A 25,338-nucleotide genomic window follows, 5' to 3' on the forward strand; every position below is an offset into this window, starting at 1 on the left:
TTGCGAGAATTGGAACACAATGTTCATAAACAAGACAAAGCGGCAGAGTGTTTACAGGAATAAGATGCCAGTAAGAGAAACCTGACGAGCATTACAAAAATCTGATTTCTTTCATTACAGGTAACCATCACGTCTTATGTTAGAAGCTTATAAGATCTGACTGTTGCAACGACTACCGTGGGGAATTTGCAGGTTTATAATAAACTGACACAGGCGTTGTCCTTCTCGCTTTAAATTTCTTCTACTCACTTTGCTGCGCAGAAAAACCTATGTATAACACTCCTCTGTTGACTTTCAAACATTTGATTTGCAAACTGCAAAATGGTAATAATTATTCTCATAAACTAAGTATTTGTGTTTTACGATAAGATGTACTATTTGTCTCTGCACAATCGGATCTGTTTGGACTTGTTCGCCTTTAACTGGAAGTTTACCGCTGGTCAGTTTAGTTCAACGCGGTTAACGTTCATTTACAGCTAGCTAATCGCTGACACTTTAATGCTCAGAACTTGCAAAACTTTGAGGTAAACGAATTCATAACTTCAAGGAGAAAGTTCGAGGTGTTTGGCGTCCACGGGCAGTCACGGGCACCCACCTCTCTCCGGAAACCGATCAGATTGCAAAAATGAGGTTGAAACAAATAATAAAATAAAGGCAGTTGTTATAATCTGTCTAAACAAATCGTGCATTCGCATAGCACTTATTATTTTAAACCTTTTAAATAAATGCAAAGGGATGTTGAAGGAATATCTATAATAGTTTAAGGAATTCACTTACTTCTTCGTACAGATACTCTTTTCGGGGGTATTCTGTATTAAGGAGTAATTTCAGATACTACCTTCTACATGTTGTACAAACTCATATCACTCAGTCTTTGTTTAGGAGTGTATATAAAAATGGGAATGACTAAGAAAGAGGAAGATTAATAACAGTGATCAATGATAATATCAAAAATACATATTTTATGAATGATCACAAATACATTCACATGCACTTCATATTACGTGTCACAGGTTTTCCCTCCGGTAGGGCGTTTAGTGTGGAAGGAACACCAGTCCGTAGCAGTGCATACTGGAGCAGAAAAAGATATTCTTTTTAACCATTGTATTACAAAAAATGTTCTATGTGCAGAGCCAGTGATTACGTGTAAAATAAGTGTAAGGTTTAATGATGAACATAAACATATTAAACAAAATAACAAGTGTTGCTTTGTGGCTATACTGTGTGGCAAAACGTGAAAATATCTTCGTTTCGCCTTATTAGGTTACTTCACCAACTTTATCGCCGTGTTGATTGATGTTACAAGGCCGTCGTTATGGTTCTCTGTCACAAGGGGTCGCCAAAAACCGACTGTGTAATAAAGAATTCGCTCGTGAGCGTCCACAAGTTCTGTGGTGCCATCTAAAAGTTGAACTAACCAAGGTGAGGGGAAAAGCAATCAGCACTTTAAAGAAAAAAGCAAAGAAGTTTAATCCTGTGCAAAATAAACAACTACTTACTTAATTTGTTATTTGTGAAAAAAATTATTACTTAAAATTGCCATTTGCCAGGCATCAGATTTATCAAGATCAGTTTTGTCATTGGGACAGCCCTTGAGCAAACCATCCCATAACTAATTTCTACTCACTTGCATTCCGTGACCTTCAGTAATACTAATGGTTTACCCTCTTTATGATTATATAACATTATTTCTATTTATTATGTATCTTATTTTATTTTCATACATTTTATTTCTATTTATGTTTTTATGTTAATTGTTTTGTTTTTATTTTATTCTATTATTGTAAAGCACTTTGGCCACAGCATTACTATGTTGTTTTAAATGTGCTATACAGTATAAATAAATTGACATTGACATAAATGATAGATAATTTATTTGCATAGTATATGGTAAGCAGTGGATTGGATAAGACAATTTGTGTTATTTCAGGAAAACAATAAAGAAGCAATAGCATGTCTACAGTTAGCTCATTGTATTCTAGGTGTTCTGATGATAGTGTTTGGGTTTGATTTGTACGTATGTTCTGGTGCAGTGGGCCATGGACACCCAGCACAGGGGTTGCTTGTAGAGTTTTTGCGCTGTCAATAGGGATTTGCATTTTTTTCAATGTGTTCCTGTGGATGTGTGTGAGTGTGTGCCTTGCTGGAAAACTGGTATTCTGTATTGGGCATATTTTGGTTGAAACAGGGTCTGGGTGCAGAAACCTAATGGATGATTTGTCAGATTGAGCTCAGGTGCTTCTTGGGTTAAGAGTACTACATCATTGGCACATTATATAAACAAATACATCACTAAATACAGCTTTTGATATATGGCCAGCCGTTCATTCCGGCCAAAACCCCCAGGCAGCCAGATGGAGCCCTCCCTGCAGCATGGAGGTGCCCCAAATGCCAGCAGGGAATTATGGACGTTGGAGTTTTCCTTTACAGCCCGGCTGGATACCACAGGGGCCGCTAGAAGGCGCTGCAGGAAGGAGCAGTGACTCTTTGCCCTATGCCCCGGAAGTACGGCCGAGTCACATGGACAAGAGGAATGACGTGCTTCCAGGTTGAAGAAAAAGGAGCTTTATCTGACCCGGAAGTGATAAGGAGTCACATGGACTGAAGGATGGGAAACACGGGTCAGGAATTATAAAAGACTGGGAAAAACACCAGAGCGTTGAGCTGAGCTGGGTGGAAGGGTGGCAACGCGTCTGGGAGAGGAGGATTAATTATTGATTATTGTGTATTGTTTAGTTATGAGTATTGTGGAGAGGAGGGCCCTTTGTGCATGTATTTGCTTTAATAAAGTCAACTATTGGACTTTTACCTGGTGTCTGACATATTGTCCGAGGGTTCAAGAGGACAATAGCGCCCTCTATCTGTCACAAGCTATTAAATATACAGTGGAACCTCTAGATATGATCACCTCTGTATACAAGAAATTCAAGATAAGAGGAAAGTATGAGCGAAAAATTAGAATCTAAATACAAGCATTGGCTCGCGCAGACACGAGCCAGGCTGTGGTTATGCATGACGCGTTTCCCGATCCGCCTCGACTCGGGGATTCACCCAAGCTGACGCTGCCAGCCCGTCAGCTCACTCAGTAGCGTGAGGATCTACGCGTTTGTGCGCTTGTGATTTCATTGTTTCACTGTAGCAGTTCGCTGTATAAGCGTATCCAAAAATATTGCGGACATGCAGACGGAGAATAGGAAACGATTGCCCTCAAGAGGAGTACTAGGGTGTTGTACCGTGTTAGCCATTATGAATGTAGAGAAAAGCCAAGCAAAATGACACCTTTTATTGGCTAACTAAAAAGATTACAATATGCAAGCTTTGATTACATCTTGCCTGAAGAAGGGGCTTGAGTTGCCTCAAAAGCTTGCATATTGTAATCTTTTTAGTTAGCCAATAAAAGGTGTCATTTTGCTTGGCTTTTCTCTACCCTCAAGAGGAGAGAGAGAGAGGCGCGCAAGCGAGCGAGCAAGGGAGATAAGGAGAGAGAGAGAGAGGCGAGCGAGCAAGAGAGATAAGGAGAGAGAGAGAGAGAGGCGCGCACGAGAGAGAAGAACCATCAGCTCAGTTATGATCACATGATGCTTATTCACACTTATTTATCAGTGTTATTTGTTAGGAAAATTGATTTTTATGTTGATATTTTTGGGGGTGCGGAACGGATTAACTGGATTTCCATTATTTTCAATGGGGAAGTATTGTTCTAGATACAAGAAATTTGCTATACAAGCTCAGTGCTGGAACGAATTAAACTCGTATCTAGAGGTTCCAGTGTAGTTAGAAAACATACACTATTTGCTTCAAATTTTCAAGTAGTCTTTATTTTTTATTATGTTACTAGGGCCCTGCTCGCTTTGCTCGCTAACCCCTTCCCATACCCCCCCCCCCCCCCCCACAAGTGCAACGCATCGTTGTGAAGAGGGGGGCTAAACACACCCCAAGGAGACGCAGTCACTCCTCAGAAATCCCTCTTAAACAGTGATACAATGGGAAACAAATAACAGTTGTTTTTTTACCTCCTCTTTGCTCGATCAGCTGCTGGTTTGATCTGCATTTTGTGCTGCGTTTCAAACGTTTAAAAGCCTGTACAGCACCTGTCCTTTTGTCTCACTGCCTTGTCTCTCTTGTCCCCCATTTACCCTGAAGCACTCTGCGATCTCTTTTTGCTGTTCCATTATTTCACCGAGTAATATTTTTTTTGTGCTAATGCAATCTTTACTCTTGTTGTTTTGAGAATTTTCCTACTTCCATTATCTCTAACCTGATCTGCATGTGTATCACAGGACTTGCTTCCAAAGGTTGTAAGTATGACGTGACTTGTCCGTCTCGCGGGACGTGAAAGTGTCTCTCTGTCTCTCTTCAAAAGATCTTTCTTCAAAAGATCATGTCTCGTCACCAGAAAAAAAGTCTCGTTGCAAGATTTTTTTTTAGAATAAAGAGATATACAGTAAATACCATCACAATATGTTTTATTGCTTATTATGACTGGCACCTTTATCTCAGGCAACTTACAATATTTGAGATACAATTGGTTACATTTGTTTTGTTTTTCAAATTGGAGCACCAGCAAGTGAAGTGACTTGCTCAGGGTCATTCGGTGTCAGTAGCAGGATTTGAAGCACAACCTCAGGATTCGAAGTCCAAAGCCTTACATTACATTACAAATTGATTGATAAAGTAAGCTAAAATAATGTGCATCTTGTAGATTGGGACATTGCATAATGGCAAAACTTTAAAGTATTTTTCTTAGTTGTAGCTTCTTTCTTCTAGCAAAATCGAAGACGCTATTTATGCAGATGTGTGACTGTGATGAGTTCTGAAGTCACCATTCTTGATAAGTGTGAATATTCAGTTTCTACTGTCACAATAGGATTTCAGTAGAAATTTTCATTGTCATTGTTTCTGGTCAATACGTTTACTGTTGTGATATTAAAGCCACAAGTACACTTAAATTGGTTCATTTACTTAAAAGTGTTGTATGAATTCATTCACTCAGATAAAGTATGCATGGATTTAATCAAATGATTCATCAATTCCTTACCAAACTCTCTCAATTCAGTTCATGGTCACAGTGGCCAAAGTCTGCCCAGGCAGCACTGGGTACAACACAAGAACTAACCCTGGACATTGTGATGTCTCTTACAAGGGTACACACACTTATTCGCTTTAAACTATGTCTGGGGAAAACATGCAAGCTCCATACAGGCAGTGACCAGGCCGGAATTCAAACCCAGGATTTTAGAGCTATGAGTCAACACTGCTGTACCATCATGTCTTTGTTAAATTATTCAGAAAATTGAGAATATTTATCAATATTTTTCTTTTTTTCAGGGAAAAGAAGAGTTTAAAGTGACAGCCTACTATTCAGTTCAGCTATTTAACAATGATTCTCAAAATTACTAATTTTCTGCTTGGAAACAAAACCAGCGATGACACTGAAGAAATCGACAATCATGAGGAGGTGGTAGAATATGAAGAGGGCGAGTGGGTCATAGTCAGCATTCATGGTGAGTCCATTTTATAATGTGGTGTGACTAAATTTAACAAAATCAGTTAAGTAGTGATTACAAGTGCAGGAAATTCAAAAATATTGACAAGGTTAAGTTGACTTTTATATTTTCAGTTTAATGCAGAAAGATATGATGGCTATTTTATTTCTTTTTTTAATAATCTATTATTTTTATCAGTTTATTCATTTCGTAGGAAGCACCTTAAGGGATCCCGGCGCTTATAAGAAAAGGAAACTTGAGAATTTCATACTCATCTATACCTATTGTTAGATGTAAGGCAAATGAAACTTAAAATAGTTAACAATGCCTTGAAATGATGGTTTACAGTGAGACGCAAGTACAGGTTTTCACAATTTACACATCAAGTTATGCTATTCACTGAAAGGTATGGCATTAAGCGTCAATCAACGGTTTTTAAGAAGTGAAATGCATTTTATTATTATGTATTTATTTTAAATAAAGGTAACGCAAGTATTACCTTGCAAAGCTGGAAACTGAAGGTAATTTAGGCTGATCTGTGTGGTCCTTCTTGCAGCCTGGCGAAGATGTCTTCTTTCAAGTCAGGGGTAAAGTTGGCAGAAACCTTTCAATGGACCTTTTATTCTTTCCCAGCACACAGAAATCCCACAAAAAGAGCTTCATTAAACGCCAAGACGCTGAACAGTTCCACGTTTTCTTCAAACTAAATAGTCAAAAATCTTTTTATTCACTTTTGGTCAAGTTTAAGGTATAGTAAATTAAAAAAATAAGTTAGTCCTGATTTATAAATAGCCAGTGTTCATCAAATAGGTGTTTAGAGCTCTCAGTGCCTGTAGTCATCAGGTTAAAATTGTGAAGTGCTCTTCTGCTCCACTAGCAACTGTTTTCCCCCCTTCCTTTCGTTTCTGGGATTTCTATTTTTTTTTTTTTTCTTCAAATCGTTTAACAGGACGCTTTTGGAGGTGGTATAAGTAGGGGTGGTGGGAGGGTAGAGGGCTCGAAAAGGAGGAGGGAACTTCTTAAAAAGCTACCAATTCAAACTTTGCTTCAAACTTGCTGTAGGATGTATTCTGCCGCTGAATTAATTCGTACCGATTAACCGGCAAAATAACGGCACGTTTCAGCGCGCACTAAGATAGTGTTTAGAGAGATCCGGCAGCATTTGGATAAATAAAACGTCCAGGTAACACGATGCTTTGTAAGACCTCCACGAAATAGATGGCCGTCAGGCAGCAAATTCAAGAATTAAATTTTTCGAGCATTTTCTGTTCTTTTTGCCTCCTTTCACGTGTTATGAGCCGCTTTCTTTTCATTTTGTAACTTTCTGTAAAGTGACTTTAATCACTAATAGATATTTCTTTTGTTTCGGTAGCTCTACTGTGTGCGCACAGGCAGATTAAGTGACTTGTTCTGGACCACCTTGTGAGATTTACTGTATGTTCCTCAATGACTATCTGTGTAGATTACAGTTCAAAGCCACACTGCCTCCAATAAAGATAAAGAAAAAAATGCTGCTATCCAGATAAAATGAATTTCAAATATTTCAAGATGGGTGTTAGTTTTTCAGAGACTTTATAAATGGAACTATATTAAAGCACATTTTTTGATATCTAGTGTGTAATATTCTACCAGTAAAGTTTTCTTTGCCCACCTTACTCCGTTTATAGGGCAATTTGTAAAGTTTTTTTATTTTTGTAACTAGCTGTGCTACCCATCCAAGACTTCACCATTAAAATTTGCAGTGCACCATGCAATGACTGTTAAATGCCATTTGGTGTGTGATTTGTAAAAGCAGCGTTAATGTCTGTGATGTGCCATTTATTGGAATGACAAATGTAAAGCAGTTTATTATTAAAAGTGTTTGTGATGCGCCATCTTTTGGAATGACAGAGACATAGCAACCAGACGGACACAGACACATCCTTTTATTACGGCGGAATAATTTAGACCAGTTTGCAGAGAACTATTTTCGGTCACATTAATGAGTCATTTCATGTTCCAATGCACCTAACTTGCATGTCTTTGGACTGTGGGAGGAAACCCGGAGCAAACCCACGCAGACACGGGGAGGACCCGGGAAGCGAACCCAGGTCTCTTAACTGAGATGCAGCAGCGCTGCCACTGTGCCACCATGTCGCCCTTGCACAGAATTACTACAAGTAATGTGGAGACCTTGTGTTTCCCTGTCTTTGAAAAATCATCACTTCTTGCAATCAGTATGAAACATCCAGCTCACTAGATGTTTTTTTTCTAAGATTATCCCAAGTAAAGGTTAATCAGCCAGTTTGTCCCTGTGTGGCAAGAAATCACACTCAGTTTTTCTAGCAAGCCGCCAGGCATTTTGAACAACCCCCACCCTAGTCTTGCTGAGCTGGAACTATAGTATACAGTATACTGTATCTGGTAACAACCATGAATGAATTTTGCTAAAAAGTAAGTGGGATTAATTAAATGGTTCACTCTGTGTCACATTTCCTTAGTTTTACTGGCATTGAGAGAGGTTATTATTCTGATCTTGACACCACTCTGTTAGGAGTTTAACCTCTGCTCGGTATGCCTTCTCATTATTATTAGTGATTAGGTATACAATGGTAGTGTCATCATACTTGATGATAGAATTAGAGCTCTGTTTGACTACAGTCATGAGGGAACAGTGAATACAGCAGGAGACTAACAGCACTGCTTTGTGGATTGCCAGTGTTAAACATCAAAGTGTGTGATATTTTTGCCTGTACATACAGTTGTGCTTGAAAGTTTGTGAACCCTTTAGAATTTTCTATATTTCTTCATAAATATGACCTAAAGCATCATCAGATTTTCACTCAAGTCCTAAAAGTAGATAAAGAGAAACCAGCTAAACAAATGAGACAAAAATATTATACTTGGTCATTTATTTATTAAGGAAAATGATTGAATATTACATATTTGTGAGTGGCAAAAGTATGTGAGCCTTTGCTTTCAGTATCTGGTGTGACACCCCTTTGCAGCAATAACTGCAACTAAACGTTTCCTGTAACTTTTGATAATTTCTGCACACCGGCTTGGAGGATTTTTTTTCGGGGCTGGCACGAATTAATCTCATTTCAATTAATTTCAGTGTGAAAAACTGATTTGAGCTACGAGCATTTTGACTTACGAGCTCGGTCACGGTATGAATTAAACTCGTATCTCAAGGTACCTCTGTACTTGTAAAAGTTACCTTTTTTTCACTTGTATTCTCTCAGTCATGATCACTATACATACTACCGCCCCTTGAGATCTGACACTGTTAATTTTTATCTGAAACGGAATAACTAGATGTGAGTAGTGTTTTGCGACAATCGAGACAATGGAAATTCTCTGATATGGATGGATAAAAGCTGACACACAAACACTGGCGAATCTGCCTTATTCGTATCTCATTGTCACTTGATTTTTTTTATTCAATTTTATTGAGTGTTCCTGCTTACGCTGAATTAGTATGCGCCTTATGGTCCATTATGTCAAAGCCGCACTGACAAAAAAAAACAATCAGAAAACATCATCGCACTAATGCAATATTATTTGAAAATGAAGAGATCGGGTGTAAATTTATGTTACTAGTAAAAGTTAGCTTTTTTCACTTTTATTCTGTCAGTCACGTTCACGCTCTCCCTCCCCTTCTGATCTGACCCTAACTAACAGTGCCAGCATAAATTTACACCCGATCTGATGGTGTTCGTTTTCAAATAATATTGCATTAGTGCGATGATGTTTTCTGACTGGTACTATTCAGGTCATAAAATGATTTTTTCAAAATTTCAGACATATTTGTCTCTTTTTTTTTTTTCCCTGGTGCTGCACTGACAGCATGCATTAGAAGGCGTGAGCTTATTCAGTGCGAGCAGGAACACGCAGGTGGCCAGTTACTTGTGCTGTAACAAGCTTGACCTGGCATCGATCAACGCATATGTACTGTGCAAGGCATGTACAGGGTCCACTGAGAAAAGAAGAGTGTTCATGGCTCACCTTGCAGAGGAATATTATTTCCTCTGCATGTCCTGGAGTCCTTTGCAGACTGGGCAAGATCGGGAAAAAAAACTCTGTCACTGATTACAAGTGCAAGAAGGTACTCAAATGAATATGAATACAGTACTATGAATAATGGTAAATCTGAGCCGTAATGTTTTCCGAAATGTACTATACAGGTCATAAAATGAATAATTCCAAATATCATATATACCTATGTCTCTGTTTCTTTGTCAGTGCGACTTTGACATCATGGACCATAAGGCGCATACTAATTCAGCGTAAGCAGGAACACTCAATGAAACTGAATAAAAAAAAATCAAGTGACAATGAGATATGAATAAGGCAAATTCGCCAGCGTTTGTGTGTCAACTTTTATCCATCCAGATCGGAGAATTTCCTGTTTGATTGTCTCATAACACCACTCACATCTACAGTTATTCCCAGTTTCAGATAAAAAGTAACAACGTCAGATCCCTGGGGTTTTGGGCGATAGCATGTATCGTGATCATGACTGGGAGAATAAAAGTGAAAAAAAGCTAACTTTTACAAGTACTATACATTTACAGCGACTGTTATAGGTGAAAATCAAATGTATGTGTTTATTGTATAATATTAACAATAAGAGCAGCTCACTACTCAAAACAGTAATTATACGAGGCAGTCAGGATCGAAAAGGGGGACTCTTGACTACAAGCCAGCAATTCTTCCCACTGCGCCACGGAAGCTGTTGTATCATCCTTGAACCTTTTGTGAAAGTGTTTATTTGATCTTCAGGCACTTCAGGCTTTATACATTATATAGTTTATGTCTACATTTTGTCATTTATTACTAAAATATCAAAAACATTTCTTTTTAAACATGGGTTTACACAGATTATTGTAGAAACAGAACACACATGAAATGCATGTGTTCCAAATAACGATCTATTATTTACATTCTAAAACTCCAGCACTTCACTCCCCGATAATGAAGGCTGGAACAGGGAAAACTTTGTGGCCTATCTGTGGTGGTGTAGGGATGGAATAGTAGGCTGCTTGCTCCTTGTCTTGATCGGCATATTTACAAGACAAAAGACGCTGACTGAGAAGTGCAAAGGGATTTAAGGTTGGCCGGATTTACAAGTTTTTTCGTAGGCTTTTGTAATTTTAGTGTAAACTACTGAGTTGTAATCCACAAATAGTAGCCTGATGTAACAGTTTTATTTTCTAGGTGGCACAGAGAGGTATGGAATACAAAGGTTATGGCTTCATCTGTAGACCAAATGTGGCAGTAGGCAATTTAGCAGTGGGTACAAACTGTCAGGAATTGCATTCTTAATGTGCCATAACACCAGTCTCTCAAAGCACTTTGATACAATGAGAGTAACTGCTACTGAGTGATAATCATTTGAGTCACTGACTTCATGAAGGTTTGGAGCAGCCACCCATATATTTTTCTACGGTGGCAAAATGAGTTAATTTGAACAGAGATGTTCACAGATTCGAGTCTAAAACAGAACTGATGATATTGAGGTAAGATAGCAGCTTTAAAGGCCAGTAAAAGGAATGACATTATTGGGGGGGTGGAACCAGAAGTGATGTCATCTGGATCGGAAGTGACATCATCAACAGTCCCTAGAACCAGAAGTGACACTATCCTTGCCCCACCCACCAATCCCAACCCCGACCGGAAACAGAAGTGGCGTCATCAATGGCTCCGGTATCCTGCGCCATTTTCCATGGATGGTCTGCAAGGGATTGAGATAGACAGTCAGCGCATCCTGCCACCCCAATAGGCCCTTTAGCTGTCTCCCAATTGCACGTGTGTGACACAGTACAGTAACCTACTTTGGTAAGAGAATAATGGTGGTTTTCTTACAAAGGTAGAAACTGTTTAGTCTCTCGAATAGAGATTATTAATGTTTGTGAATACAGCTGCTAACAATCCATATACTTCTCTGCCATACAAAATGTCCATTTTGGAAGTTGTGTGTTGACATTTGAATGCTTCCAACATTTCTAATTGCAAATCACAAAAAAATACTTAATGTTAAAGTTCAGAAATAATACTGGTCTGCACCAAAATCCTCCCACACAAAAATATCAGTGTACTATTTATTTTTAGATGTGCTGAATCCATTTATGAAACTGGAATTTCTTTACCACAAACTTTTTCCATGAGACATTGGATTCAGTGAAAAACACCATTTTGAAAAAAAATGTTGCTTTTATTAAAAAGTTTACATTTGTTTTTGTATTTTTCATTCTCAGAATGTTACTAGAAGTATAGTTTGAGTGGAATAAATGGCAGTCTTCTTCATTCTTAAAGTTAACTGAGGTGAAACAACCCAAAATAAAGAATTTGTGACAATTTTTTTTTATTACTCTTTCAAAATACCCAAGAATTTATATTTAGAAAGATGTTCTTTTTTGTCCAGAAGATAGAAAGTTGTTGTTCAAATGGTTTTTGCAGACACATGCAAGGTCAGGTTGATCCATGTATTATTTTGTCCTGGTAAAAGCTAATGAAAGCAATAGCTTCTCTCTTTCTACCTAGCATTTTAGTGCAACATGTCTTTAAAAAAACATTTTCTATGCTTTCATTTGGACTTCTTCCCCCAAGAATATTTGAAAGCTGTTATTACGATGACCAATTGGAAACTACAGCTGTTTAAAATGGACCATTCTTATCCTGTGTTATGTGCAGTGGTGTATCAGCCTTCAAAATTTAACAAGGATTTTATACGTGAGTTCTCTGAATTTCTGTCAGGAATTACACTGAATTATGACGGACTTTTAATTCATGGGGATTTTAATATTCATGTGAGCTACCAGAGTAAACCTCTGGTTGAACATTTAATAAACCTCATTGATTCTGTTAATCTTGCTTAGTCTGTGAAAGGCCTGGCACATGAGCAATGGACATAGATTGGACCTCGATTTATCATATAGTTTATCTGTGTGTAGCAGTGAAATTGGTGATGCTTGCTTTTCTGATCACATGCCTTATAAATGAGGCTTCCTTACCTTGCCAAGCACTTGCATAATAAACTCCATTACTACCAACAAGTTCTCCACACCTTTTTTGGATACTGTGCGTTTCCCTATCTCAGCTGACCACTGACAGTCTACTCAATTTGTTTAGTGATGCTTGTTCTATCACTAATGTTGTTCCATTTAAAGTCAAGCACTCAAAACCTAAACCTGAGCCATGGTTAAATGATGCCACTGAGGCAGGCTTGCAGGTGAGGAGAGTGTAAGTGGTGTCGGTGATGGCTGGGGGGAGTGACCAGGCCGGGAAGCCCAGGAGGACTGGAGGAGGTCTTACGCCTTCCCCAGACCATGTGGGGGCGAACGCCCTGGTACCTCTGGGGGCCACAGGTACAGAGCTTTGAAGCTCAAACCCTGTAGGGGCCTGTGGTCACCGCCAGGGGGCGCCCTTATACCTTTGGAGCCCTGGACCTCAGCACTTCCGCCACACCCAGAAGTGCTGGGAGGAAGAGGAGCAGGGACACCCGGAGTGCTTCTGGGGATGCAGCCGGCACTTCCGCCACACTGGGGTGTGTCGGTGGAAGATTGCCGGGACACACCTGGAGCACATCCGGGGGAGTATAAAAGGGGCTGCCTCCCTTCATACAATGACGAGTCAGGTGGAAGACGGACGAGGTCTCTGGATGAGGCAAGGAGGCGGCCTGAAGAGAAAGTGAGGCATTATTGTGTTGGCCAGGACTTTGGGGATTTTTGGGGTTTTTGAGTGCATTTATTGTAATATATTATGTATAATAAACGTGTTATGGGTCAACCTACGATGTCCGCCTGTCTGTGTCCGGGCCATCATTCACAGTGGAAAAAAGACAAGCTTCAGGTGTCCTTTGATATTTTAAAGGACTTTTGTCTAATTATCAGAAAGCTGTAAAATCTGCTAGGAGTATTTTTCAGATATTATTTCAGATAATTGTCATAGGCCTAGAGTGCTATTTAATACAATTAGCATCATTCTTCACCCATCTTTTCCTAAATGGCCTGACATTACGCCAACAGACTGCAAGGATTTTCTCCAATTTTCTTTTCATAAAATTGCTAACGTTAGATCCCACATTACACCCTCTGTTGATGACCAGTCTGTCCATCCTACATTTAGAGCTGTTCTTCATCAGTTTGAGCCTGTATCTCTCCCTTTTTTGGAAGGAGTGATTAGTCACCTTAAACCCACATCATCGCCCTCTCGTCTTCTTAGAGATTTTTTGAATTGGTTGGGCCTAGCGTTCTAGACGTTATAAATAGATGTTTTGAGACTGGTTTAGTCCAAGCCTTTTGTAAACATTCTATGATGCAGCCTTTAATGAAAAAAAAAACAAAACAAATGCAGACTTTACTGAATTGTCAATCTTCAGACCTATCTCCAAGTTCCAATTTCTTTGTAAAATAAAGTCTTTCTACAGCTGCAAACTTTAAAAAATGAAAGTGGCATTTATGAAGTATTTCAGTCTGGTTTTAAGACACACCACAGCACAGAGTCTGCACTTTTAAGGTGTTACGCACATGTGAGTAGGAGGACATTGTATGGACCAAGCGAAGGTAATTCCACGCCAGGCCAGGTGGTGGCGGTGTGTACTAAACTTTCTCCTGTTATCTCTGCAGACCAGTCATGCGAAAACTTGTCTGACTCATCGCTGAAGACGTCAATTCTGGTTCCTGCACCTAGGCTGACGTTGCTTCTGGTTCCAGTGCCTAGACTGACATCACTTTCAATTCTGGTGCCAAGGCTAACGCCACTTCCGGTTCTGGTGCCTACGATGACGTCAGACGAAGGTCACTTCCAGTTCCAATATGTCATATCCAGTCTTGTCAATTTAAACTGCCATCTTATCAAACATCAAGCAGTTCATGTCTGGACTCCATCAGAGACACTTTTTTCTACATTAAACAAACCCATTGCAGCCACAGACAATATACGGGCGGCTGCCCCAAACCTTTTTAAGTATGTCGAGTCTGATCCTTTCACAGTGGCATAGCCGATAGGATGATGACCTCCTGGATTGACCAGAAGTTGAACCTAAAACACAACTCGACACATTACTCCAACCTGCAACCGAAGATGAGTCAGAGATATTTTCCCATGGCTGGTCTGCAGAGATAACAGTAGAAGGTTTAGTGCACCACAGCAACCCCTAGCCTGGCATGGAATTACCTTAGCTTGGTTAATACAATGTCTTCCTACTCACATGTGCGTGACAAAGGGTTCATATGATCTGTCATTAATAAGTGACTCTGGGAAAAATGCTGTCTTGTTTTTAGATGTAACTGCATTTGATACAGTATATCAGGGTATATAAGGAAATGCTTTCAAATGGTTCAGGTCATACCTCACAGGCAGAAGCTTTTCAGTCTCTCTTTGAAACTTGTCCTCATTTTTGGCTCATAACACCTGTTGGGTCTTTTTTTCACTGTACATGTTGCCCTTAGGATCCATTAAAAAAAACACATTTATTAACATTGCTAAGTAGATGATACAGATAAATATTTTCCACTGAAGCAGATCAAAACAAATTCTCTTAAACCTTCATTGTAACATCTGGAAGACATTAAAACATGGATGTCACTCATTTTTCTTAATCTAAATGACAAAAAACAGAGACTGTTTGTTTTGAACCTTCTGATTTTACTTGTGCTCCAGAAATTAATCTCGGGACTTTGACAACCTACTGTAAACTATTGGCAAAAAATCTTGCTGTGATTTTTGATAATGCCCTCAAATTTGATAAACAAATTAACTCCATTGTTAAAGCCTGTTTCTATCAGCTTAGCGTATGGCTAAGGTCAAGCGCTTTCTTTCTGTACATGATTTTGAAGCACTAATTCAAATGTTTGTCTCATCTCGGTTTGAATGTTGCAAATAATTATATATTTATTGGAATTAATCAGTAATTCCTTGTTTGTCCTCAGCTAGTCCAGAACACTGCTGCCAGGCTTCTAACAGGCACATAAAAACAGAGTCACATCACGCCAGTTTTAGCTTCTTCTCACTTGCTTCCTGTTCACTACAGGATTGAGTTTAACATCTTACTGCTTGCTTTTAAGTCCCTGAATGACTTAGACCCCTTTTATTTTCCTAACCTATCACATCCTTACTCTCCCTCACAATCACAGAGGTCCTCTGACCAGCAGTTATTGGTTGTGCCAAGATCTAGACTTAAGCTTAGAGGGGATCGTGTTTTTGCAGTGGCTGCCCCAAAGCTTTGGAATAGTCAACCTTTTTTCATGAGGTCAGCACCAGCTTTGGTCACTTTTAAATCCTGTTTGAAAGCCTATCTCTTTCTGCCTTAGCTTTTTAAACTTTTATGTGTGCATTTATTTTTGGTGTGTTTATTTACTGTACATATATGTATTGGTGTACTCATGGAAGCTGTGCAGCACTTTGGTCAACTTATGTTGTTCTTAAATGTGCTCCATAAATAAAAAAGACTTGACCTGAATAACAGATTGATAGAGCAATTTTGTTGTCAGATATGCGTTCAGCACACTCAAATCTACACACAATATTTAACAAGAGTGAACTTTTGTTTTGCAGACCAGTCTAATTTATGAGAAGTAAATTGTACCTCCACACGATTTACAAAGACTATTGAGCTATGGGGAAAAGAGGTATATTTATAAGGTATATAAAGTGGGGTTTGATGTTGAATGGGTCAGCATGAATTGGTGGAAGAACTTCACTTTAATGTGTTTTTGTACATATAATGAATATTAAAAATGAATTGGGGTAGGGATATTGGCCTTGGTAGACATTATAAACAGCTTGTATATCAGAATAGGTGAAGTTCTTTTCAGACTTATTTAAAGCTGTGTTTTTTTAAATCTTCTCTAAATTAATTTATTAGTTAAATTACTGTTGAATCTTGTCCACAATTCAGAAATTTTATTAAAGAAACATCAAGATAAGAGCAAACAAAACAATCACACATTCCTGCCAGCTGATATTCAAATAAGTAATTTCAGTAAAATGTGAGGGCACAGTTAGTAACTGGTTGAGAGCAAAATTTCCACAAAAATTATTAAACATTTCTTCAGGGAGTTGTAGGTAATTACAGATACAACAGCCCAGTTACCGAACAATCTTGTGGAGAGTAGCAGCCTGGGAATATTGAAATCTCATTATTATTTGGTACACACCAGGTGAATAGAAATTGATGAACTATGCCAGGCTGTTGAGAGGCTAACCTTTTCTTAGGTTTTTAGAACCTTGCAAGCAATAAATAATGTAAAGTCTTTATAAAGCATTTTGTTATTATAAAAAAAGTGTGTCAAAATGCAGTACACTGGCACCGTCACTATCCATAAGGGACATAAGGAATTGAAGCCCATTCTAACATCATCAACAACATGACAATGTATAACCCCAGACTGAACAGGCATCTGTCCCAGGAGACACTTGGAGACATACAGGTACATAATAAACTCAGTCTTACTGGGCATTCTCGACACTGTAACCTTAACTGACTAGCAAAATGAGAACTCTTACTTGATACTGAAATGTGCAGCCATTCTTAAGTTAGTTGGTACAGCACCTTGCCCAGTTAATACTGCTGAACTAAACTGAATAAGCAAGTGGGTGTCTTACCCATTTTCAGCATTACTGTGTTGTGGTAAGCAGAAGTCTATCCAGTGTCACAAACTCGACAAAGATCCATAGAAAGGTTTGGGGCAGCCAACCGTATATTATTTTCTGGCTGCAAAATTGATTAAAGTGATAGGAATGATGTGCACAAATCGGAGTCCAAAACAGAACTGAGGGGATAGGGGAATGGTGGCGGTTTTTAAAAGCCACTATAGGAAGTGAACTTCAAAGGGGCCGGAACCAGAAGGTCTTCATCCATAGGCTCAGGCAAGGAAATGACATCAGAAGGGCTGGAGCTGAAAGGGTCTTCTTCCATAGGCATGGGCCCGGAAGTGTCGTCAAAGGAGTCGGAACTAAAATTGACGTCATCAGGGCCAGGTGGAATTTCCCATGAACAATCTTCAGAAAAGCAAGAAAAAGAGTCCGTGCACTCCGCCACATCCCAGTCTGGCTCGGAATTACCCTCATTCAAGCCCTTTAGCTGCCTCCCATGCGCACATGTATGACACCAGGCATAAGGCAAGAATTAACTCTGGCCAACTTGATGTGCACATCTTATGAGTGAAAAACAGAGTACAGATGGAAAACTCAAGGAGAACATGCCAACTTTACATAGATGTAGACCCTGCCAGTAACTCAGGTCCTTAGAGTTGTGAGGCAGGACAACAACCAAAGGATCCTTGTGCCACCCTAAGTGTGAAATATTTAATAATATTTCAAAGTAACAACTGGGTATGATTTTCCTTACCAGGCTAAAGGAATTACTGTATGTTGGGTATTTTTATTGTTGTGTGTAAATATCACATCTAAAATGTTTCAAGAGTGAGAATAAAGGGTATGCAAAAATGTCCTTGGCTAAGATCCTGGCTTTTGTAGTTCAGAATTAGGCACCTCCTCTCACAAATGCATTCAGATCTCTCCATGTGTCATTATGTCTATAGTATGTTCATATTAAATTTACGGCCTGAAACCATTAATGATATTGTTGTTAATGTCAATGAGGTTATTGAGTTTATTTTTCAAATTTGTCACACACCCTTGTAATAAAAAGAGACAGTATTATCAGTTGGCTTTCTTCAGTTTACTTTGTGTCAGTAAACTTCATTACTGTATTTTGCTTCTCTTTTTTGCAGAGAATCCGTTAGTAAATTTAGAAGTAAGCCCTCTAGAGAACCTGCTGATTGAACATCCCAGTATGTCTGTGTATCAAAAGAATTTCCAGAATTTCAACAGTGACAATCTGCTTTCTGAACAGGAAAACTACAATGGTCATGCTTCCAGGTATGTTATTTTTCTGTTGAGTTGTCCAAATGTGACTGCTCTTTCTTGCTCTACGTGATGGCACAGGAAGACTGATGATTTTTAACGATGAAAGACAGCCTCTATAGGTCATTATTTTTTTTCTATCTTATATGCCATACACCACCACTTTGTTAAAAAAAATGTGAAAATTCACCCACTCTGTGTTTGCATTTGAAAGCATTTGATGGAGAGAAACATTTGGCCTTTGTAACTATATATTTCAGATTCTTCCAGCATTCTTCTGTAATTACTCATTTAACAAACGTTATTTAATTTTACATATAATCCAGACCAATTTACAGATTATAGGCATTGTGGAAGCCGGCCTGGACACAGACAGGCAGTCAGCGATGGTTCACCCAACACACGTTTATTCATATTTTCTATTTACAATTAGTGCTCACACACAACCCCAAACTCTCCCAAATTCCAGGCCCTTCCAATGCCTCTGTTTTTTCAGGCCGCCTCCACTCCTCTTCTCCCGAGCTCCGTCTATATTCCTCCCACCTCAAGCCCCTGAACAGAGGGAGGTAGCCCCTTTTATAATCACCCGGATGTGCTCCAGGTGCCTTCCGATAATCTTCCGCTGGCGCCCCTGGAAGCACTCCAGGTGTCCCTGGTCGTCTTCCCACCAGCACTTCCGGGTGTGGTGGAAATGCTGAGGACCAGGGCTTTCCAGGCATCAGGGCGCCCCCTGGCGGTGACCACAGACCCCTTTAGGGTTGAGCTTCCAAGCTCAGTTCCCATGGTCCCCAAAGCCACCAGGGCGGTCGCCCACTCGCGGTCTGGAGGAGGCATAATCCCCCCTCAGGTCCTTCCGGGCATCCCAGCTGGGTGCCACCCCCAGCCGCTTGCCACAGTATTTAAAAACAAAAATGAACAAATCTTACAATAATATTTACCAATCAGTAATTTCTGTGCTGAGTTTACACTTCATTGGTATCAGGCCTGTCCTGGTGATGTTTGCCATTCTCCACACTCTATATGTTGATGGGCACTGCCAGTTTAGCAGTAATCATATGATAGTGGCAAGTGTAATAAAAGAGGAAGTCTGGCTAACTAATGTTTTACACCCAGGTATTGTGCATCACCGTCATAGAAATTGATTCTGTTTTTGTTCCTTGTTCTTGAACAGTTTGGCCTCAGATTCTTCACTGACTTGTGTTTTGACCACCTGCCTGTTTTTGAAACCACTGTTTCAGATTGCATCTGAATCTGTAACATTCTTCCTCTTCCTTACTTGTTTGTTATGGCTCCTCTCCTACCTGCTAGTCTAGATCTGCAGTGCCACTCTCGCACAATTTGCCTTTTAGCAGAATATGTCAACACTCCACCCTCTCCTGTTGTAGGGGGGAAGAGGATATCAAGAGGTCACATTGAAAAGGGTGGCTGCTTGTGAAAGCAAAGTCGGTTGCCTGCTGCTGACAAACTGGTTATCCAGTAATGCAGTGGTTCTCAAGTTCAGCCCTGTGACTGCAAGTTTTTATGCTAACCAATCCCTGCTTTTAATTGTACTCCTTTCTTAATTATAAAACTGTTCTTTCACAGTTTCTTTGTTTTGGTGTCAATCCAGAAATTAGAAAAATAGGTTTACTATTTTTTTATTGAAGTGTAAGAAGTACTTGTATATTATTCCTGTTTCATGAGATATATTTAGTGTTTTTTCTTGTTTTTTAAGATTTTTAATTATGATCACTCTCATAATTTTCATTCCACTTTCCAACTGTACTGGTTATTTAGTCTTTTAGTTATTAATGAGCATACAGTTGGGTATGACCTTGAAATAACTGCAGCCTTTCAGCATTCAAAGTCTGTTGCCCTCTCGCTTACTCTGCTTGTCATTATTTGTCAATAGTTCCTTACATTTATATAGTGCCTTTTTCACTACTTTGCAAGTGACACAGTAAATGATGAACAGGATAATAACAAAAGAGAGTTATACACTTAAAGTAATGGCAAAAATACAAATTACGAATATAAATATAAATAACGCACTACTGTGCTTTTCGTAATGCAGAACAAAAGAAATAACAAAGACTAGATAATTAAATAATGAGATCAACTGAAGCGAAAGTAACTCACTGATTGTGAAATGTCCTCGGAGCAAAATCCTACAGACATAGTGGAAGATTAGGACTAAACTTGAGAGCCACAGTTCCAGTAAAGGAAAAAAATAAGTTTGCATAAAAATCCAAGTTCAGTGCCCATATTTATTAAGTGTTTCAGAATTAGTATAGAATAAGAATTTGTCATATCCCAGAGTAGGACGAGAAGTAGTTATGAAACATCCTCCACTTACTCCGATCAAAGAGTAGGAGTTTACGTTTGAGAATGAAAGACGTCACGATTTTACAGCACTCTAAGCTGCAATATGGCACTCATGCGGGCGTTTTGTAGTTTCTTTGAAAATCATGGTGACATTTTGTAGTTTTTTGATAGTAACGCTAAGGCTTCACCACAAAAATAATGAATAATAAAAATATTCAAAGGGGTGCGGTTACATTTAAATAGAAGATTAATGCTACACTAGATTTTTGTTAAACTGGGACCCTTCACAACAACATCAAAAAAATAATATTGTGACGAGCACCAATCAAGATACACACCAGCTGAGAGTAAAGCCTGATGAGGTGCACATTTATTTAACAATGATTGATTCACTGCCATACTTCCAGAAGAATCACCTTCCCACTGTTGTGGCCACAGGAAACACTTCGTAAAATAACAGTTCTAGAAACTAGCCGCAGCTATTCTTTACTGTTTTTCAAGTCAATTTCACCGTTCCCAATTGTCTTTCAGAGTCACAAGCAATGCCTCTCTCCATGATCCCCTATTATCCTCTTCAAGGCAAATGTCCTGGAAGCTCCCATCTGCCTTTTTGAACCTTCGCTGGATTTTGTAAAATGTAACATGAAAATTCCAGGGGTTCGTGGAATGCAAAGCTCAGCATACCTGTGTAACATTCTGGCTACTAAAATACAATTTACATCCATGACCACGTATGTGTTGATAATGTGATATCTATCACTTTGTGAGCCACATATACGTGCTTATTCACACTTGGGGCAATGATCTTGATGAGCATGTCATCAATTACACTAACAATATCAGGAATACTAGCAATTTACATAAATGCAGCTTACCTTAACATTACCTCACATGTAGGTGGTGGGGAAAAGTACTATAGGCAGCTGGTACAACCAGAAAGTGTGACCTACACTTCTCGTCTGTAATATATTTTTTATTAAAACGTTTACTAATTTTCCACGTCTTCACATTTTAGTGTTTTTACTACTATCATGTCTTTCTTAACAATCACCCAATTAACTACAGAGTTAAACATTTGAATTACTTACTAATTTCCACAATTTCCTCATATTTTAGTGTTTTTATTGCTATCTTGTCTTTCTTAGCTAATGCCCACTTAATTGCAAGCTGACACCTTTGTATTAATTCTATTTAAAGATAAATAAATGGACCAATCTAGACACTTTCTTCTACAAGTTTAAAAGCATGAATTTAGTTGATTGGTTCCAGCATTATTATGTACTGTACATACTATATACTGCAGTGGGCTGGCGCCCTGCCCGGGGTTTGTTTCCTGCCTTGCGCCCTCTGTTGGCTGGGATTGGCTCCAGCAGGCCCCCGTGGCCCCATAGTTAGGATATAGCGTGTTGGATAATGGATGGATGGATGGATGGACATACTATATAAACCAAGAAATGCTGTTATACCTTGCTTAGGAGCTTAAGATGCAGTTCAAAAGGTGTCCTTTTGTCTTTTTCTCTTGTCCCTGCAGATCCCCAGAAGTGGTGCATTATATTTCACATCACCTTATACTTCACGAGAACATCCTTCCTGCCAGCCACTTACACTGCATGCAGAAGGCTAAGGCATATATTGACCGCCAGAAGCTGAGTCGTAATTACCTTCTCCGGCAGAACCAATGTAAAAAGCGATACCCACCCAAAGAAAAGCACTATGGCAACTTCAAGCAACCTCGCCAGCATTTCTTTAACTTCTGAAATGAATTTGATAAAAGTGTTTATAAAAAATATGTAATTCACTGCAAGTTACAGGTCTGTATTTAGTTCAAAATGCATGGACGTTTTAAAAAAGGTGGATTAAGTGCATGTTATCTTTAAACAGTGATCCTAATAACTCTGAATTAGATGAACAAATAGTGTATACTCTGCCAAAGTCATTTTTTGAACTGTACACATCTGGTAGTGTTGTTATCATGTTAGGATCTGTTTTTATTCTATTTTAAAAGATGGGTTACCTCGGATTCTCTTTGATTTACAAGTGTGCTTTGGCTCTTTTGTTACTTATTAATTTCTAAACACCTATTTGTTATTACTGTACTGCCCTTACTGTATATATTCAGTTGCAACCCATGAAAGTTTGAATAACGAATGACAGGCAGCTCCTTTTTATTTCACACTAATTCATATAAACTCGGAAGCCAGCAGGTCACTTAGCCACTATTGTGACTTGTCTTCCAATAATTTTTCACTCCTTTCCTGTTGCTACTTTGGTGATTACAGTATTCTAATTACTCAGGCATTTTGGTGCTATGTTTGGATGCCGAGTGTAGATTGTTATCTAGTTATCCACTTTACTCACTCTGAGAGAATGGAAAATACAATCATAGTACACTCGGTAATTACCTGAAAAGGAATGTTGTGTTTGTCATTGACTGCTTCACAGAGCATTCAGTAAAAGGCAGCATCTAAGCAGCCATCTAATCTAGGGATAAGGACCTTTAAGTTCTCATATGTTATTTGCACTTTGCCTAAATTTGTTTAATGCATGCCAGTAAACCTTATTTTGCTTATTAGGTTATAAAAAATGGAACTCTGTAAGTCTAAAACATGGAGAATTTTCTAGAGCAATGAAAAATGAGGAAGCTAACAGTATGCCTCCAACTATTGAACTATAATAATGGAGTACCGAGTAATCTGAAATAAGCATTTGTGCAGTGGATATCCCAAGGTCGTAAAACTTCATTAGAACTTCTGCAAAAAAAGAAAGAATGTACTTTTTATCACAACTACTGCACATTGTCTGGTAGTAATACCAAATTGTAGTAGTGATGCATGTACAGTGTTCTCTGTGTTTGTCTATAACATATGACCTCTGATTTTACCTCAGAGAATGATTAAAGACATTAACAAATGAGAGAAAAAACAACAACTGAATGTTATTTTGTACATTCTGGCAAGATGTTAGTTCTGCACCTGTTATGCCTTTTACAAGAACAGGTCAGCATTATAACAGATATTGCAACTGTATATAATCCATTATCAGAATGCTAATGAATACATCTTGATGGAATGGAAAATATCACTTAATCCAGTAAAGGTATTTTATGTTTACTTCCTGGAAGTTTTGATGATGAATTTATTAATAGCATTTACTCTACAGAATTATAATTGAATGAAATGCTAAGAATTGTTTATATTTTAAAATTGTTGTAGTCTTACATGGAGGTAAAATTAATTGATTTTCGGCTTCATGGGGAGATGGAGCATAATTTGACATCATTAAGCAGGAGGCAAGGGACCACCACTAAACAGAGCACCATCCTGTCTTAAGGTACACATGCACATGTATCTGTAGTAATTAACCTAAAAAGCTTGTCTTTGGGATATGAGGAAAAATCCAAACAAACGTGCATACCAAGCCCAGTGAGTGAAGTCTGGGAATCAATGCCTGATAATTGTGAGAGGGCAGACCTCAATAATGGAACATTTTACAGCTCCAAGGATGTAGATAAATTTATCTTTCCAGTCACTAATATATATCTTCATGTGTATATCCATGCAACATGCTGCATTACATAATCTATTAACAAATAACATATTCTAATTGGTGTTGGAGGGTATGGTATTAATTGAGAATCAAGGTAGTAAATATCAATTTTTATATTAATTATTAACTTACCTCTGGATCTGTCACCACAGATTATGATTCAGTCTGCATGTATCCCTGCTTCCCTTTCACTTCATGTTTCCTGTAAGATTGTTATAAGTGAGCCCTTGAAATCAAAAACCTGTCAATATTACCAAAGCTCCTTTTCTTCACTAGGAGACAAGTGGACTTTCACACTTCAGGGAAAGGACATTCAAAAGCAGTGATTGTGCAAAACGCTCTTATTACATATACATGTGTAAATACGCTACTAGAAGGCTAGTTGCAAAAGTGACTAACATTTATAATCAATCCACAAGTTAATGCCAGTGGGCTGTTGTGTGGTTCATTTGCATTAGATGAGGTATTAGATATTATGTTTGAGCTGAATCAAGTAATAATTTGAGTAGGCCTTGGTGTAACCGGTGTGGTGGATTGCCGGCATTTTACTCCGGCCCTCACCCCCAGGCTGCCAGGAGGAGCTCTCCCGACAGCATGATCATGCCCTGAGTTCCAGCAGGGCATCATGGACTATGTAGTGTTTATACACAGCCCTGCTGGATACCTTGGGGGCCACCAGGCGTCGCTGTAGGGGGGCTCGTAGGCTCGCATGTGCCCTATAACCCGGGAATACATCATTGTCAAGTGACAGGAAGAAACGACGTGCTCCTGGGGTGAAGAAAAGGACTGTTTGCCCTGACCCGGAAGGAATAAGGAACTGTGGACTGATTGGGCAGGAACACCTCCTGGTCAGGGTGTATAAAAGGATTGTGGGAAAGCCCAGACAGAGAGCTGAGCTGGGAGGTAGGAGGGCGAAGTGCCTGGGTGAGGAGGAAAGAGTATTGGTTGGAGATTTATTTGTGATTTATGAGTGTAGAGTGGAGGGGGTTTTGTGCACTGGGTAATAATAAAAATAATAGTTATTATACTTTCACCTGGTGTTCAGAGTGGTACCTGAGGGTGTTAGAGGTGGACCACGCCTCTATCTGCTACACCGGCTATGAAGAGCAGAGTATTCTAGTAAGTGTGTGACCTTACATATGGAGTACAA

At 39.0% G+C, this 25,338-nt stretch overlaps 1 protein-coding gene across 1 annotated transcript; it reads left to right on the plus strand.

The window, feature by feature from the left end:
- On the plus strand, window positions 1-24,412 carry si:ch211-260e23.9. Its single transcript, XM_039763154.1, has 4 exons — window positions 1-120; window positions 5,329-5,504; window positions 18,206-18,353; window positions 22,174-24,412. The coding sequence occupies exons 2-4, from the start codon at window positions 5,381-5,383 to the stop codon at window positions 22,397-22,399; spliced, it is 498 nt and encodes a 165-aa protein (XP_039619088.1). The 5' UTR covers window positions 1-120; window positions 5,329-5,380; the 3' UTR covers window positions 22,400-24,412.
- The last annotated feature ends 926 nt before the right edge of the window (window positions 24,413-25,338 follow it).

Source organism: Polypterus senegalus, chromosome 9, assembly GCF_016835505.1.
Source record: "Polypterus senegalus isolate Bchr_013 chromosome 9, ASM1683550v1, whole genome shotgun sequence".
Lineage (NCBI taxonomy): Eukaryota > Metazoa > Chordata > Cladistia > Polypteriformes > Polypteridae > Polypterus > Polypterus senegalus.

What these genes read in the sequence shown, in the direction of transcription:
- si:ch211-260e23.9 (XM_039763154.1), top strand. Translation starts at nt 5,381, where the DNA reads ATGATTCTCAAAATTACTAATTTTCTGCTTGGAAACAAAACCAGCGAT. An exon ending in GGTCATAGTCAGCATTCATG is followed by an intron (nt 5,505 to 18,205) that starts GTGAGTCCATTT and finishes TCTTTTTTGCAG; the next exon opens with AGAATCCGTTAGTAAATTTA. An exon ending in TACAATGGTCATGCTTCCAG is followed by an intron (nt 18,354 to 22,173) that starts GTATGTTATTTT and finishes TTGTCCCTGCAG; the next exon opens with ATCCCCAGAAGTGGTGCATT.